Genomic DNA, 17,671 nt, shown 5'->3' with positions numbered 1-17,671 from the left:
TAGTTGCACGTCCCTGGTCACTCTATTGAAACAAAAAAAACTAATTTTCAAAATTAAACGCGACCCCTGTCAATTCAAATCTGGACTCACCTGCTCCCGCTTTCTCCCGTGTTGTGCAATTTACAAACAAATACGTGACTGGCTGGGGAACTATGGTAAGCTTCATAATGTAAAATAATGTGACAGTTGAAATGAAGAGCGCGATCTGCTTTAACATATTGCAAGTCGACTTTGCAGGTATTTATTTACAAAGAAGCTACAAATATACAAATGTATTGAAAATTCATTAAATAGTTTCAACGGTCTTGGCAGTATTGAAAAACCATCCGTTGGCTATTTCCAGATACCCCAGTATTCGGTATATACCGTAGTTGTGGTTAGGGTCTCTGTCTCATCCTGCCTGAGGAGTGACCAGGGGGGGACTGGAACCAGAATTCGGCCTGGGATTTTCCAAACACCGGCCCGTTTTTTCCCCCTCAAGGCCATGATTATTGGCCAAATAATGATCATTATGTGCAAAACACCAATTTTATACCGGCCCACTGGGCTAAAGATGGACCATCTGTCGTTTGCTGGAACTGCTCCATGACAAGTCTGTTTCTGAGAGAGACTGATTAAGTTGTCAGTATTACCAGTGACAGGGACCCTGAGGGTTAGCCAGGCCGACCAGGCTGAGGTCTTATCTGTTCTGGAGACCGATGACATCTTTCTGTCTTCTTGCTTCCCTCAAGACCTGTTTCTATGAGATGGGAGGCTATAAAGATCAAAGGGAACTTTTCGGGGCTATTCATTTTAGCTGAAACACCCTGCCAAACTTGTAAATCGATTACTGCTCAGAGATAGATCTCTTCTCAGTGCACGAAGATATATCTTTCTTTGTTGCATAAGTCAGACGTTTTTACAGATGTGTGTTGATTTTGAGTAGGGTTTGTGTGTGTGTGCATGCATTTGCATGCATGCGTGCACACTAGAGGTCGACCGATTAATCGGAATGGCCGATTAATTAGGGCCGATTTCAAGTTTTCATAACAATCGGAAATCGGTAATTTTGGACGCCGATTATTATTTAATTTTTTTACACCTTTATTTAACTAGGCAAGTCAGTTAAGAACACATTCTTATTTTCAATGACGGCCTAGGAACGGTGGGTTAACTGCCTTGTTCAGGGGCAGAACGACAGATTTTTACCTTGTCAGCTCAGGGATTCAATCTTGCAACCTTACGGTTAACTAGTCCAACGCTCTAACCACCTGCCACACGAGGAGCCTGCCTGTTACGTGAATGCAGTAAGAAGCCAAGGTAAGTTGCTAGCTAGCATTAAACTTATCTTATAAAAACAATCAATCAATCATAATCACTAGTTAACTACACATGGTTGATGATATTACTAGTTTATCTAGCGTGTCCTGCGTTGCATATAATCGATGCGGTGCGCATTCGCAAAATAGGACTGTCGTTGCTCCAACGTGTACCTAACCATAAACATCAATGCCTTTATTAAAATCGATACACAGAAGTATATATTTTTAAACCTGCATATTTAGCTAAAATAAATCCAGGTTAGCAGGCAATATTAACCAGGTGAAATTGTGTCACTTCTCTTGCGTTCATTGCACGCAGAGTCAGGGTATATGCAACAGTTTTGGCCGCCTGGCTCATTGCGAACTAATTTGCCAGAATTTTACGTAATTATGACATAACATTGAAGGTTGTGCAATGTAACAGGAATATTTAGACTTATGGATGCCACCCGTTKGATAAAATARGGAASGGTTCCGTATTTCACTYAAAMAATAATGTTTTGTTTTCGAGATGATAGTTTCCGGATTCGACCATATTAATGACCTAAGGCTCGTATTTCTGTGTGTTATTATGTTATAATTAAGTCTATGATTTGATAGAGCAGTCTGACTGAGCGATGGTAGGCACCAGCAGGCTCGTAAGCATTCATTCAAACAGCACTTTCGTGCGTTTTGCCAGCAGCTCTTCGCAATGCTTCAAGCATTGCGCAGTTTATGACTTCAAGCCTATCAACTCCCGAGATTAGGCTGGTGTAACCGATGTGAGATGGCTAGCTAGTTAGCGGGGTGCACGCTAATAGCATTTCAAACGTCACTCGCTCTGAGACTTGGATTAGTTGTTCACCTTGCTCTGCATGGGTAACGCTGCTTCGAGGGTGGCTGTTGTCGATGTGTTCCTGGTTCGAGCCCAGGTAGTTGCGAGGAGAGGGATGGAAGCTATACTGTTACACTGGCAATACTAAAGTGCCTATAAGAACATCCAATAGTCAAAGGTATATGAAATATAAATCGTATAGAGAGAAATAGTCCTATAATTCCTATAATAACTACAACCTAAAACTTCTTACCTGGGAATATTGAAGACTCATGTTAAAAGGAACCACCAGCTTTCATATGTTCTCATCTTCTGAGCAAGGAACTTAAACGTTAGCTTTCTTACATGGCACATATTGCACTTTTACTTTCTTCTCCAACACTTTGTTTTTGCATTATTTAAACCAAATTTAACATGTTTCATTCTTTATTTGAGGCTAAATTTATTTTATTGATGATTCATTCAGTATTGTTGTAATTGTCATAATTACAAATAAATGTTTTAAAAAATCGTCCGATTAATCGGTATCGGCTTTTTTGGTCCTCCAATAATCGGTATCGGCGTTGAAAAATCATAATCGGTCGACCTCTAGTGCACACCCTTGTGTGTGTGTGTGTGATCCACTGTATGTCCTGGCTCTCCACATACACTTCCCTTGGCTGCTCTCCCCTGACACCGTGGTGGTGATAGGACTTTCATGTGAGTTTGTCCTGGGTTGACTTGGCTGCTGAGGGGTAGTCACCACCATCCATCTAGATGGGAATAGAGCAGAACAGAACAGTGGGTCTAGAATAACAGAGCAGGAAGTGTGTGTGTGTGTGTGTGTGTGTGTGTGTGTGTGTGTGTGTGTGTGTGTGTGTGTGTGTGTGTGTGTGTGTGTGTGTGTGTGTGTGTGTTCAGACCAGACCAGGGGAGTTCCCACTAGACTAGGATTTGGAAAGCTCTGAATGAGGGTGATATTCACTGTGCTGTTAATTACTGTAAATATCATCGATTCTATATAATTCTATTAAATGTCTTCTAACTGGGAGTTACATTTAAACTCTCATGTATATAATCAGGATTGTAGCTATGGTGTTTGGGCACGTATGCCTCTAATGCAATAGATTGAGATAGTAGGGATTCAGTATTTGTCGTAAGTTGACTGCTTGAATGGTAACCTATGAGGGACAGTGGATGGATCGACACATAGGGCATGTAAACTTTCAGAATGTCAACATTCTGTACATGTCTAACTCTCCATAAGCATCTCTCGTAGGAGTGCGTTGTCTCCAAATCCTACTATGTTTGTTTGCTCAGGCTAATATGTTTTTTTTTTATAGGCTCTCTCAGTGCAGGCACACAGAGGTCGATGTGTGTGTCTGTTTTAGGTCCGCCGGAGTGAATGTAGTCGAATGGCTGGGCCAAATCAGTCGTTCAAATGTCAAAGTTGCCGAAAGAGATCAACACAGATCTGGGAAGGTCAACGGACCTGTTATTGTCATGTGGTCTCATATGGACTAAGAGTGGGTCTCACATGGCACCCTGTCCCATGCAAAGTCCACTACTTTTGACCAGGGCCCACTTATAGGGAATAGGGTACCATTTGGGACACAGTCTTACCTCTGATTGGAGGGATGTTCACACAGCTAACCCATTGTGAATGTAGCCACCATCTCTGATTGGAGAGACGTTCACACAGCTAACCCATTGTGAATGTAGCCACTATCTCTGGACTCTAGATCTTATGACTGCAGAAGGATAGAGGGACATGCATAGTAAACAAAGTAGCTACTCAACCCCTGAATGCAACTACTGTATGTGCTGTACCCTGTTGGACGTATTTACTGACAGACATGTAAGGGTTAGGAATTTTATATTCCATCTGCTCTGTCTGTTTAGACTACAAAAAAGGAATAGTAGCCGAGGAATTTGACATGCTGTCATGTGCAGCCACAGTGCAAGCCGCCTAAACACCACGCAGCAGCCTTTCTCTATAGAACGCGTGATTGGCTTTGATTGTTGATACTGTGAAGTTCGGCCCCTTTTAACGAACCAATTAGCCAGCCCTGTCCAGGCCAGGCAGGCACTCTGTCTAGAGGAGGTCATCTGAGGATTTGGATGTAGTGGGATTAAAGGTGGAATGTAGTAGGGAGGCGGACACAGCCGTAATGAATGGAAAGGGATAACAAGGGGATTCTGGTGTATAATGTTATTAACACTGGGTCAACGTCCCAAATGGCACCCTATTCGCCATGGTGCTCTGGCCAAAAGTATTGCACTATATAGGAAGTGGCGTTTGGTACGCAAACTGAGCTGCACTGTGCCCAAATGGAGCCATCTCTGAGATGATCTGGGAACTCAAACCACTGTCTTTAGAGTAGTGAGTCGTGCCATGGTGTGTTTGGTTGTGAACCATACGGTGTCTAACAGGTCTTGCATTCTTCCTGGTCAGGTCACGTATTCAGCAAAACCTGTTGGGTTTACCATGTCTAGCTGAACGTCTGCCCTGTTGTAGCTGCATGGACCATGTAGACGTACAGATAACAGTACAGATAACAGAGTGGCTCAGATTGGACAGGGTTAACACATAGATGTATAGTTAAAGGACTGTGTCTCTTCAGGTTGTACAAGGTTCAAGCTACAGATGTAGGATCTTAATTTGAGCCAGTTTGCTACAGCAGAAAAATAATCCTGCAGCAAAAGGAAATTATAATTAATGGACATTTTTGAAGAGGTTGATACATTTTTCGTTAGGGCAAATCAAGTCTGAAATTTCAAAGTGGAAATGACAAACTTTAGAAGCCTTTTTAAAGCTCAAATACACTACAAGTTTGCATTTTCTGCTGTGCAAGAAAATTCTTAGCAACGAAAGAGTGATCAAATTAGGATCCTACATCTGTAACTTGCTGCATTCGCCTCTCGGTACCTGGCTTCTGTGTTGCTGTTATCACTCGCCCGCCGCCCTGTGAGACTTCTGTTTCAGAAAGTAAACAGCTCAGGTACGCAAGCAATCTTTAATTATTTAATGTCACTGTAATTTTTCTGAAGAGGGACAAAGAAATGGCCAAAGTTCTCCTGTTCAGATCAGTGTTGGCATTGTTGGGTTGCCTTTATAACCAAGTTAGCCTGTTAGCTTCGTGGCTTGACGGCTACGTCTGCTGTGTTTATCTTTAGCGGCTGTAGAAAGTTAATTTCCACTTCCTCTCTCTCGAACCAACGTAAATTGAGTGGGCGGGATTTAGTGCAAAGGCACACCTTGCCCAGAATGCAAGCCCAGAGCAGCGTACGACCAACCTCCTTGTTTTCGTTCAAAGTGAAAACTAAAACACAAGAGGAGGGGTGACATAGGGACTGCCCACAACCAGTGGATTTCTGCTTTAAGCGAAAAGGCTTGCTGACATCACCAGTGTGGGGCCTAAACTTGATGAGCTTTTACACACTCTTTAATGTCTGAAAGAGGAGAAGTTTGGTAAGCAAAAGTGTGTGTGTGTGTGCGTGAGGGTGATACACCAAAATAGACCTAGATATCAACTAGTCATGTCTTTGTTTCTAATTCAACTCATAAATAACGAATAGAGTATAATTCCTGGACATTTTGGTTATGCGGGGGAAAAAATCATGTTTTACAGTATGTGACATTTCTAAAACGTAATATGCTTTAAATGCCAGGGTGTTGTACTAATTTAGACTTTTCATCCAGTAGAATTCGCTGTACACTATTGAGAAAGAGAGTCGAGACTTGGTGTTTGACAACAGCTGATAATCAGCTGAGGGGATATGCTGTACCCAATGGAACCAATGGCGGAAATCAACGCAATTGCCCAATAGATGACAAATTCTCAGTAATTCCCAGCCTAGTATGCTGGTATTTGTTGCTTACTGCATTTTTTTTTTTACTAAACAGTACGTTCTAAATAGTATGTAGTACAATTAGTACACGGTATGCAGTTTAAGTCAGTAGTAGGCAAGCCAGATTTTGGACATTGCCATAGATCCTATTTCTGTCATTCTCTACACCAGCTGATGCTTTAAGCTGTCTTAAACAAATACTAGAAAACGTTACTTGTGAAGTTGCTTCTGTTTCGCAGAAATCAGTCCAGCCCCCTGGCAGGCATGACTATATTCTTCATGAATTGGCTGCCACAGCAAGTCTTTGATAGAAGCAGTGATTATTTTTAACTATCATAATTTAATTGAATCACCACGTCTTGGCACTGTACCGTACATCTGCTCGTCTGTCTGAAACCAAGACACACAATCTTAAAGCAAAACGCATCATCGTGATGATGTGGCAGGTGACACTTAGCTTCTTGAAAGTCCAATATCTTGAAAACTTGACTGCTGACATGCAAAACATTTTGGGACTGTATCAATAGTGGACTGCTGGAAAAAAACGATCAAACGGTCATTTTTGAGTGGATTTTTCCTTTACTGTATGTGTCAGGGCCAGATGTTTAGACAATCTTATGGAATTATTTGTTATATCTTAGCTTTTCGTCCATACGTTTTTTTTTGTGGAATATCTGATCGTTTGTAAATGCAGAAAAGGTTCTTCGGCTTTATGAACCAAAATGTACCTGAATTGACACTTTTGAAAAGCAGTAGATGCAGTATACCCACCACTGGCACTGTGCACACGCGCACACAGACCTGACTTTTACCTTTTAATGGCAGCATGTCGGACCGTTGTTCTGTGAATGATAGTAGTAGGATGTCCTGGATACAGGTCAGCTTTCCTGGAACAAAGAGTCAGAGTACACACACACCCCAACCCATCCACACACACACACACACACACGCACACACACACACACACACACACACACACACACACACACACACACACACACACACACACACACACACACACGCACACGCACGCAAAGTAAAATGCTACTATAAAAAATCTAAATTGAGCTAAATCAGGAAAGAGCCAGTAAAACTCATGTATAGCAGCTAAACCAGTCGATGCTTACATTTGACGGAGCTCGAGTAATAAAGACATTTATTAAAAAAAGGAATGTATTCAATGTCATTCAGTATAACAACGCATCAGACATCAAACACCTTTACGTGCGGCAAAGCCCAATGGACACTGGCTCGGGAAACCATTTTGGAAATAAAACGAGAACAATGGAGGAACTGCAACTCAAAGGCACGCCCGAGCATTTTTGTTTTATATACCTCGTGATTCATTCTTCTGTAAAGACTTTGAAGTCAGGTGAGAACAGAACATGTTCTCATGGACTAATATAGTAATTATATTCAATTACCTTGATATTGTAATAAAATTCAGACTGAATGTGTTTGATTAATTTCTTCCCAAAGGTCATAATCATTTGCCTGGCCAAACGCTACGCCACGCCCATGGACGTTAGCTTCTTTTCCGCAATGAGTCTGGATCTGAGTACATTCCCGACCCTTCGCCGAATGCGAAGACATTCGGGGCCATCTGATTGGTCCAGAAACTGATGGCTTGGGCCAGAGTGAGAACACATGTGGGTAAAGGGGAGGTTTGAAACTGTGTCATTGGCTTTGAGAGTCTGATTGGTTAGAGACGATCCAATCGCTGATGGTTTTGTTTTGTACATCGCCCCTCGTCACCACAAATGACTTCCATGATGGCAGTCTCAGACTAAAGTATTTATCGAAAGACAGAGCAGGGGAAGAATTTAGTGTGAGTAGTCGGGCTACATAATCCATGGATTTTCTAACTTTTTGGGGCCGTGGACCCCTTTTGTGATAGAAAACAACTCAAGTGAGATAAAAAATAGCATACAATTAGTTTTACTATGACTTCGGCAGTGCATGGCCGGACGAACCAACTCTCGGGCCCTGGGAAGGAAAATGTTTCAGTTTTCAAGTGAATTATCTGCAATTCTACACATTTTTCCATGAGGCAGAGAGAGAACTTGAATTATAGTGCATTTATGTAAAAAATAAATAATATGTAAACACATTTTTAAAGTATCGAGTTGAAATTGATACTGTGGATACCAATATCCCTGTGAGCCTCCCAGGCCCATGTTTCCCAGGGTTAAGAACATACATTTTAGATGAATAATATTACATTGTATTATATTAAAATACTTATTAAAACTTATTCCACGGCCAAAATTAGTTTAATCTGTTGTTAGTAATGTTCATAAAAAATTGAAATGTAAAACATTTTTGGGGGAGATCTGTCCACAGACCCCCTGCAGTACCACTTTGAGAACCCTTGACAAAATCATCAACATTGAAGTACTTCAATCATTTTCTTATATATATTTTTTTCATTAATTTCACAGTAACTTCTACATATCTTTACAAGTGAGAATTGTATTTATGTCTGTATGACACTGGCTCACTTCTCAGTGCCTTGTGTTTACACTTTTCATGTCTGTTGTGCAGTAAATTATCTACATATGATATGATACTCCGTGTTAAAATAGTAAGTGCACTATGGTTACCCTTGACTGTCGTAGCTAACTAAGCCACACAGAGTTATATGTGGAATTTGGGTCTATCCTCCCAGCCGTGACCGGGTCGATGTGTCTAACAGCAGGTAGGCGGTTGTAATCATAGGTTAAACCGTGGTTTTCACATCTGTAGCCATGACAGGAAGTGGTTTCAGCAGGAACAGGAAGTGGCTTTTTTCTGTGATAGAGGGGTGCCAAATGGAGCACCTGCCAGAGAGAGGGTGTGTGTGTCCGTGTGCGTGTGTGTGTGTGTGCAGGGGAGGAAATAACCTGCTAAGCTCATCCGATGGACACCTTATCATTTGGTGTTAAGTGTGTAAACTCCCTTACCACTATCCCCAGAGAGGTGGTAGGTCTATCTTCCATTTTACCCACATAATTACAATCCCACTGAAGAGCCTTGATTGGCTCAAGCATCTCGACTCCATTCTGCTCAGCCTCAGTAAGTATTCAACCACGTGTCACATGTACACGGTCCCGTGTGGCTCAGTTGGTAGAGCATGGCGCTTGCAACGCCAGGGTTGTGGGTTCATTCCCCACGGGGGGACCAGGATGAATATGTATAAACTTTCCAATTTGTAAGTCGCTCTGGATAAGAGCGTCTGCTAAATGACTTAAAATGTAAAAATGTACTGTATACTGTATGACACTGCCTGGTTTTCAGAGTAACAGCCTGGTACTGTATCTACCTCAACATAATTGGGTGAACTCATAAATAATGACATTTCACTCATAAATAATTACAATTCGGTTCAACTTACCGAGCACGCATCATGGTTTCGGATGACAAGTCAACTGAACCTGACCCTCCACGTGACACTCATCCTGGGCCATGCATATAAAGGACCTTAACTATCCCCTCAATATAGATGGAGTAAGTGTATTCTAATAGAGTTGGTGTTCCCAGTGCTCAGTCAGCGTGCCAAATTACACCCTATTCCCTATGTAGTGCACTACCCTTTGACCAGATATGGACAAAGGATGCTGCTGCTGTGTCAGGTGACCGGTCCCGCCTGTGGTGGTGACACCGAAGGTTACACGTCTTATCAACTCAACAATATCATACGGTGACTCAGCACAGAGCTAGTCTGGATAATACCGAGGGCGCTGGTGAGAAGAGTGATGACTATTCAAAACAATCATACAGCTATTTAAAGCAAGGGATTAGGCGGTTGTTATGTTGGATCTGCTGGAGAGCAGATACTGCACAGTACGGTATCATCTCGCTCAAAAACGAGATAATCTCACACATATTGGACACACGAGCATTTCCGATTGTGACCTTTTCTGTTCTGTTCACATTGCTGGGTTTCTTGATATGTTGGATGACCGTCTGCCTTTCCTCAATCTCTCCCCTTCCCTGCTTCTTCCTTCCTTTCTCACTCTCTTTCTGTCTCTGTCTCTGTCTCTGTCTCTCTCTCTCTCTCTCTGTCTCTCATCAGTCATTACAGGGCATGTTGTCTTCTCTCCATTCTGAGCTTGACATTCAGAGGTACTTGCTGAAAATCCAATTGCCCCACACAGTTAGTCTGCCTTTTATCTTATCTGCATCATGACTTGGCGTGTGGCTCTGTCCGCATCACAACTAGCCTGTGTGTGTGTGTGTTGACCTCTCCTACCCTCTCCACCTCCCCTCACCTGATCTGTGTACTCCTGCCAAAAACACTGTCCACATTAGTCAAAGGGCCGGGGGGGGGGGATATCCAGCACACCCGAATTACTGCCCCACCGCTTCCCCTTCCCACCTCTCCCCAACACCCCACACTCACCATCACCTTTCCGAGTGCTTTGTGTGTGTGTTTATGCGTGTGCGTGTGCGCAATGACTGTGTAGTTAACCTGGCTGTGTGCGTGGAGCCATTAGCTTGATAAAGGGCTCTCTGTGTACTCTCCTCTCCATGTTAGTCACACTGTCAGCCTGGCACAGGTCACCCTACAACACTACCAAGATCCTCAATGAGCTCCACATTCTCTGTTACTCTGCCAGGCCCACAGGACTGCCTGTCTGGTGGACTCATCGGTGGCTTTAATCACCCTCACCACACCCTTTCCCCTCCGTTGTTGTGCGAAGCTTGAAAAAGATCTCTGACCGGAAAAAATCTTGCGTGCTGGAGTTATTTGTGTTTTTTTCTCTACAATGTCGATTTTGGGCCTGTAACTACCTGCACCATAGGCAAAAAAAAGCATGGTAGTGTGCGTATTAACCCTTCACTAAAGTTGTGTGAGGCTTGGCAAGAGAGAAACATGCATGATAAGGCTTAGGGGACCGCTTGTCTTGTTTTTTTTTTTAGCAGCTGCAACATGGAAAATCATAGTGTGAAAATACAGCAGGGAGTGTCTTATCATGCCTGGGCATGTGGCTCTGTCTGCATCCCAACTAACACGTGTGCGAGAATGTGTTTGCGCGTGTGTGCGTATGTTGACCTCTCCTGCCCTCTCCACCTCCCCTCACCTGATCTGTGTACTCCTGCCAAAAACGCTGTCCACATTAGTCAAAGGCCCGGGGGGGGGGGGGATATCCAGCACACCAGAATTACTGCCCCTCCCCCCTTGTTTTTTTGTGTGTGCGCTTGTGTGAAATGTAGCAGGTGGTGTGAGTCTGTGTGTCTGCTATCTGCATTGATGCTAACAAGTTACACTCAAATAGACTGGAATGCATGACTGGAAGTTAAAAAAATGACACTGGGGTTTTCACTGTGTTAACGTTGTAGTTAAAAAGCTTATCTTTCTCTTAAAGCTGCAATATGTAACTTTTTGGGCGACCTGACCAAATTCACATAGAAATGTTAGTTAGTCATTCTCATTGAACGCAAGTCTAAGAAGCGGCATATCTGTTCTAAGTGCACTATTTCTATGCTTCCCGTTCTTTTACTTCCAGTTTTGTACATCAGCTTCGAACACCTCAAAACACAGCGGTTTAGATGGTACAGTTTAGATGGAATGATTCTCTACGCTATGCATGCTTGTTTTGTCACATAAATTGAAATTAGGCAAACTATTATAATTTTAGCAACCAGGGAATGGCGGAGTGATTTCTGCATAATGCATCTTTCGTGAAAAAAAGCATTAACACTATTGTGTGGTTCAGATGGCATTGTTGGTTGAAGAATGGTGCTTGCTGCACAGTGTTGTGGTGGTTTTGATGGACAAAAGTGTCCTCTAATAAATGTGTTTGTGTTCGTTTCCTATGTCGGGTTGCAATATTACGGTAAACTTTCAAAGTTACCAGAGTTTTCCCAACCCTGTTCCTGTGTATCACGACCCCTTCTAATTTACCCCCTTTCTCCTCTTCTCCCCTCCAGAGCAGAAGCCCTGCGCACGGCCCCAGCAGCTCCATTGTAGGGGAGCAGCCTGAGCACCTCTCCCTGGCCTCTCTGGAGTCTCTGGACACCATGTCAGAGGCTGATGCCCCCTCTGCCTTCACCAGAGGCAGCCGCTCCCGCGCCAGCCTGCCCGTAGTGCGCTCCACCAACCAGACCAGGGACCGCTCACTAGGTAGGGGACCGCAACATGACCACACTGTGATTATGAGGCCGTTAACCACAACTAGACCAAGGACTGCTAGCTTTTTCTTAAAAACACACATACAAACACTCACACACACACAAACACACTTCACCCCCCCCCCCCCCTTCCTCCTCGCCCTTTGCTTGCTCCTAGCCTTAATTAGAATTCATTTCCTTAGCATAGTGAGATTACAGAATCCTCCAACAATATGCCATCCTGTTTAACACACACACAGACGCACACACACAGACGCACACACTGTTATTGGCAGGATTAGAAATTGGGTTTGTTAACAGCGCAAAGGGCACTTCATTTGCATCAATATGACAAACGCCTTCAGTTGTGCAGAGTTGTATTAATACGCTGCAGCGTAGCTTCTTCTAAGAGATAGTCATTTAACTTTGCTGAACCCGACAGAGAGAGAGTGTGCTTCAACTCTCATCTCAACGTGTAATCGGCCTCTGGGCCTCACAGGATACGGCTTCTTAAAAAGCTTCTTTGAAAATTGTAAAGCAGAGGACACACATCTTAGTTGAATGTGACTTTAGGTTGACTCATTTCAATTTACTTCGAGTGCCTCTAAATGACTTGTTTACTTTTGGGCAGCACACCCCTTTAACCAACAGGAAGTCATTTTGCATGCTGCTCTGTGCCAAAAGTGGGGTCTTGCTTTGGTTTGAGATGCTGAATTGCAGACATTGTACATAAACATCTACAAGAATATACTACTGCACACACAGGTATGCACACACATATACACACACACACACACAACCACACAACACACAAACAACACACACCACACACAACACACACAACACACACACACACACACACACACACACACACAACACACACACACACACACTTACCAGGAGAAGTGTTTATGCAGCAGCAGTGGGTTTAATGGGTGATGTAGGGGGTGGAGAAAAGAGGGCATATTACCCAGCATTCCTCTGGTGGCCCCCTGGTTGCTGATCTTGGGTCAGCTTTTCATTTCCCCCACTAATGGTTAAGGTTAGGATTGGGGGAGGGGAAGCTGATCCTAGATCTGTACCTTGGGGAAACTTCACCCCGGAACCTCCCCCACACACACAGTCGTGTCCCCAGAGACATCTGGTCTTCCTTAAGAGCCCTGTGCCAGTAGAAGTAGTGCCTTCAGTCAGAAGACTCCTTAGCACAAGACTGGAGTTACAGTAGCTGCCATCTTGAAATGACTCTATTCAAGTGAGTTTCTCTATTCTCTCTATGTTACTTATAGCTGATGTGTAGTAGTGCTACACCATATTTATACTACAGTACTGTAGTAGTTGTTTTGGGAGATCTGTTAGTTGTTTCTTTATTGCTGTACTGTGTTTTATATTGTGGAAGAGAGGCAAATGCAGAATTCTATTTATGCTGCATTTGAAATGAACGTAATTGAAGGTGATTGGGTTCGATTTGGAGATACATAAGAGCAGAGTCTGGAATAGGATCTGACTGTCATAAAACCTAGCAGCAAGCCCTGGAAACTAAGACTTCGTCCCAAATGTCACCCTGCTCCCTTTAGAGTGCACTACTTTTGACCAAGGCCCGTAGGTCTCTGGTCAAAAGTAGTGCACTGTATAGGGAATAGGGTGCCATTTGGGCTGTAGACAGAGTACGTTCTCCCCTGACCATTTGCTGTGCAGCCACGCCATTTGGTTCTGATTTAGAGAGTGAAACCAGACAATCAGCGGCCACATACAGCCCTGCGATCCAACTCTGCGCTAGAATTTAGCCATCCAAAGTCTCAGGAGCTAATTAAAGTTTGGTTTTGAGGGAATTTTCCATTGCATGTATAATAGAATATGAAGCCAAGTGTGTGTTCCAAATGACACCCTATTCCTTATATAGTCACTATGGGCACTGGTAAAAAAAATAAAAATTGTACACTATTGTGTGGTCCAGCGGTTTCAGCCACTGACCTCAGCACACATGTATGCCAGAGTCGGCATGGGTCCGAATACTTCCCTTTGACTCGTCCTATTCTTTCTAACACTTCACTATCTCGTCAGTCAAGCTCAATTAAAAAAAAAAAAAATTCAGCCATTGAATAACACACGTCGTATTAGGAGGGTCTGTGTGGTCCTTCATCTTAATGAAAAGCCAGACTGCTAGTATAACAATACACAACGGAGGAGCGAGTTAGATCACAAACAGACTTTGTTAAGTTGTTACAAGTCTATCCTAGTAGAGCCATAGATGTATGTGCCATAGAATGGCTCAGCACTTTTATTTCCTGCATTTGTCCCTCCCTCTCTTTAAAAGAGCCTGTAGGATCTTGTATTACATTACTTGAAACATGTAGCCGTTTTTACTAGTCCGCTCCTTTTATGGAGCCACTCCGTGTTAGGAAAAGCACCTCTCTATCAGTACACTAGATAGTGACTGATCCTAAATGATACACAATGTGTACTGTATGTACCCTATTGTATACAGGAAGCTCTTATTTCATGTATAAGCTGCGTATCTGTTATAATACGTCAGATGACGAGGCTTTGACTAGAAAACAATATTCACAGGCTTCTTTATTTGCACTGTCCCGTATGGACATATAACATCTTTAAAGGCGTCAAGGCTCCAAGTCTTTTGAAAATGTATGTCTTTGTCTGTGGCCAAGGGTGTGTTGTTTGTGAGTGTGTAATGTATTTCATACGCTTTGGTGGAGTGCAGGACAGAAGCCACACCCAGAGTTCAGGAGTTCAGTGTCTTGTCTGTTGGATGCGTTGCTAATGCTCACCCTTCCCACCCACAACCCACAGCCACGTCCCTCTTCCTTCCCCATCCCACATCAACCTCACCCTCATACAACCCACATGACTTACGAACTGCATAAGCACACGTACGGTATGCATCCGCCTGCATGCACACATACACACCGATGCTTATGGTTTTATGGGTCTTTAACTTGATCACCTTTCTCTAAATTCTCATTGTGAATGCGGTAAAGATATTGTAGTTACTCATTGTAAATGCGGTAAAGATATTATAGTTACTCATTGTAAATGCGGTAAAGATATTGTAGTTACTCATTGTAAATATAGTAAAGATATTATAGTTACTCATTGTAAATGCAATGAAGATATTATAGTTACTCATTGTAAATGCAGTAAAGATATTGTAGTTACTCATTGTAAATATAGTAATGATATTATAGTTACTCATTGTAAATACAGTAAAGATATTGTAGGTACTCATTGTAAATACAGTAAAGATATTATAGTTACTCATTGTAAATACAGTAAAGATATTGTAGTTACTCATTGTAAATAGAGTAAAGATTTTATAGTTACTCATTGTAAATACAGTAAAGATATTGTAGTTACTCATTGTAAAGATATTATAGTTACTTATTGTAAATACAGTAAAGATATTGTAGTTACTCATTGTAAATACAGTAAAGGTTTTGTAGTTACTATTTGTAAATATTGTAAAGATATTATAGTTACTCATTGTAAATACAGTAAAGATATTGTAGTTACTCATTGTAAATACAGTAAAGATTTTGTAGTTACTATTTGTAAATATTGTGAAGATATTATAGTTACTCATTTGTAAATACAGTAAAGATATTGTAGTTACTCATTGTAAAAACAGTAAAGGTAGTGTTTGTGGTGTATGTCGGACTGCACATAAGAGGACAGAACTGCACACGAGTTAGGTGGGCCACAGTACAGAAAGACAAGCACCATAGTACATAAATACACAACCATGTAGCTACAGAGGTGTCACACCAGTGTTAAGAGCCACCAGATCATCATCAACCAGTCATTAACCCCTCAGTAACCCTCCATTAACCCCCTTTCCTTCCCTGTCTTCTCCCCAGGCGTGCTGTACCTGCAGTACGGAGACGAGACTAAGCAGATCCGGATGCCCAATGAGATCACCAGTGGAGACACCATCAGGGCTCTGTTTGTGAGTGCCTTTCCCCAGCAGCTCACCATGAAGATGCTGGAGTCTCCCAGTGTGGCTGTCTATGTCAAAGACGACATGAGGAACATGTACTACGAGCTCACCGACGTCAGGTAAATGGGTGTGTTTTTTTTTTTGTCCAGTACCTATGTGTGTGTGGGTGTTTCGTCTCTATTTTCCCAGACTGGGTTATAGAGTAGGTTATTTGGGGGTTGCTTCCCAATGTGTCGTCTCAGTCTCACCCGTGTAAGATCCTCAGAGCTACCCAGCAGCCTTCCTATCTCCCTTAAGTACTTCCTCTCTAATGAGCTATCCCAGCACAGGAAGTGACCCGGGCTGCAAGCAGCCTGCTACAGATCATCTTCCTCCCCACTTTTCAGTCAACTCAATAGCTGTGTGGATGAAAGGGCTCAGGATGTGGTGCCCTACAGTAGTGGAAGAACCTTTCAGTTCCACCACCACCAAAACAAACCCAAACAACACCGCGTGTGAGTCCCAAATGGTGCCCTATTCCCTATATAGTGCACTACTTTTGACCAGAGCCTTATCGGTTTGCCTATGGGCCCTGGTCAAAAGTAGTGCACTACATAGAAAATAGGTTGCCATCTGGGTCGAAACCAGTCTCCGAGCCTCTTTTTCCTCTCATTTACACCCATGTGATGGTAGAAGAAAGTGGAAAGTTCAGCTGTGGCCGAATTCATTTGTTTTGACACGTTTCATCGCTGCTCAGTTGGCAGAACAAAAGGATCGGAAAATAACCTATAAACAGTCTTGTTTCTTCCAGAGCCTCAGATTTAAAGTGAGTGAGTGAGCTATAGCCAACTTGGCCACATTCTGTGTGCGAGACTTAACGTCAGAAGAGTTGCAGGGTGTGTTAAGTGGTAGTGTCCCATGTGTTAAGCGGTGGTGTCTTCTCCTCTCTGTGCAGAAAGTGACTCTTGGCACATGTAGCTTTGTCATTAGCCTGGCCTTTTAAAAACACAATAAGTCGTCTCTGTTCTTTGGAGTTTTCCAGAGGGGTATGACTCATAAGACAACAATGACAAGGGTTTTCTTGCCCTCACGGTCATGCCCACACACAGTCACGTCACCAATCACCTTCACCCAGTTTGCCCACTTCCTGGTACATCATAAAATTCAACAATAGATATAAGTTACTGTTCAATACCCAGGGCAATGAATTGACAGTGCATACAGGACCTGTTTTTACATTTAAAAAAATGTATATTTAAATATTCATATTTCTGTAGAATACAAGCTTACAGCACACTGGGCGATTATAATTAATTTTGAACACAGGAGATTGGTGGCACCTTAATTAAGGAGGATGGGCTCATGGTAATGGCTGGAGCGCAATCAGTGGAATGGTATCAAATACAAATAAATATGGTTTCCATGTGTTTGATGCCATTCCATTCGCTCCGTTCCAGCCATTATTGTGAGCCGTCCTCCCCCTGTGATTTTGAAGGCTCAAAGTGAAAAAAAGAAAAAAAACAAGTATTCTGGCTCGATCTCAATCTGTAGTGTTCTTGCGGCGGTGTGATGTGTACTTTGTGACTAGCTCTAACCTTTTTTTTAATCAGGGCTGTAAAAGTTATCACTGTGTTCAAGAGCGTCTGCTAAATGACTTAAATGTAAAAATGTAAATGTTCATTCCTCGCCGGCTGCCTCAGT

The 17,671-nt window shown here is 42.7% G+C and overlaps 1 protein-coding gene across 16 annotated transcripts in view; it reads left to right on the top strand.

Moving 5' to 3' along the window:
* Positions 1-17,671, top strand: part of si:ch211-285f17.1 (sickle tail protein homolog) — a 223,209-nt gene that overhangs the window by 164,662 nt on the left and 40,876 nt on the right. For 12 of the 16 annotated variants that reach the window (XM_070435437.1, XM_070435445.1, XM_070435442.1 and 9 more), the window contains 2 exons: positions 11,860-12,052; positions 15,912-16,110. In XM_070435437.1, the coding sequence (XP_070291538.1) occupies positions 11,860-12,052; positions 15,912-16,110 (392 nt within the window). Of the gene's footprint in view, positions 1-5,469; positions 5,567-9,992; positions 10,082-11,859; positions 12,053-13,191; positions 13,292-14,847; positions 14,933-15,911; positions 16,111-17,671 lie in introns of those variants that run through there. The other 4 variants (XM_070435441.1, XM_070435438.1, XM_070435443.1 and 1 more) reach the window with 4 other exon arrangements.

Source organism: Salvelinus sp. IW2-2015, linkage group LG27, assembly GCF_002910315.2.
Source record: "Salvelinus sp. IW2-2015 linkage group LG27, ASM291031v2, whole genome shotgun sequence".
NCBI lineage: Eukaryota > Metazoa > Chordata > Actinopteri > Salmoniformes > Salmonidae > Salvelinus > Salvelinus sp. IW2-2015.
The sequence above is the reverse complement of the archived record's forward strand: the minus strand, read 5'-3'. Positions and strand labels throughout refer to the sequence as shown.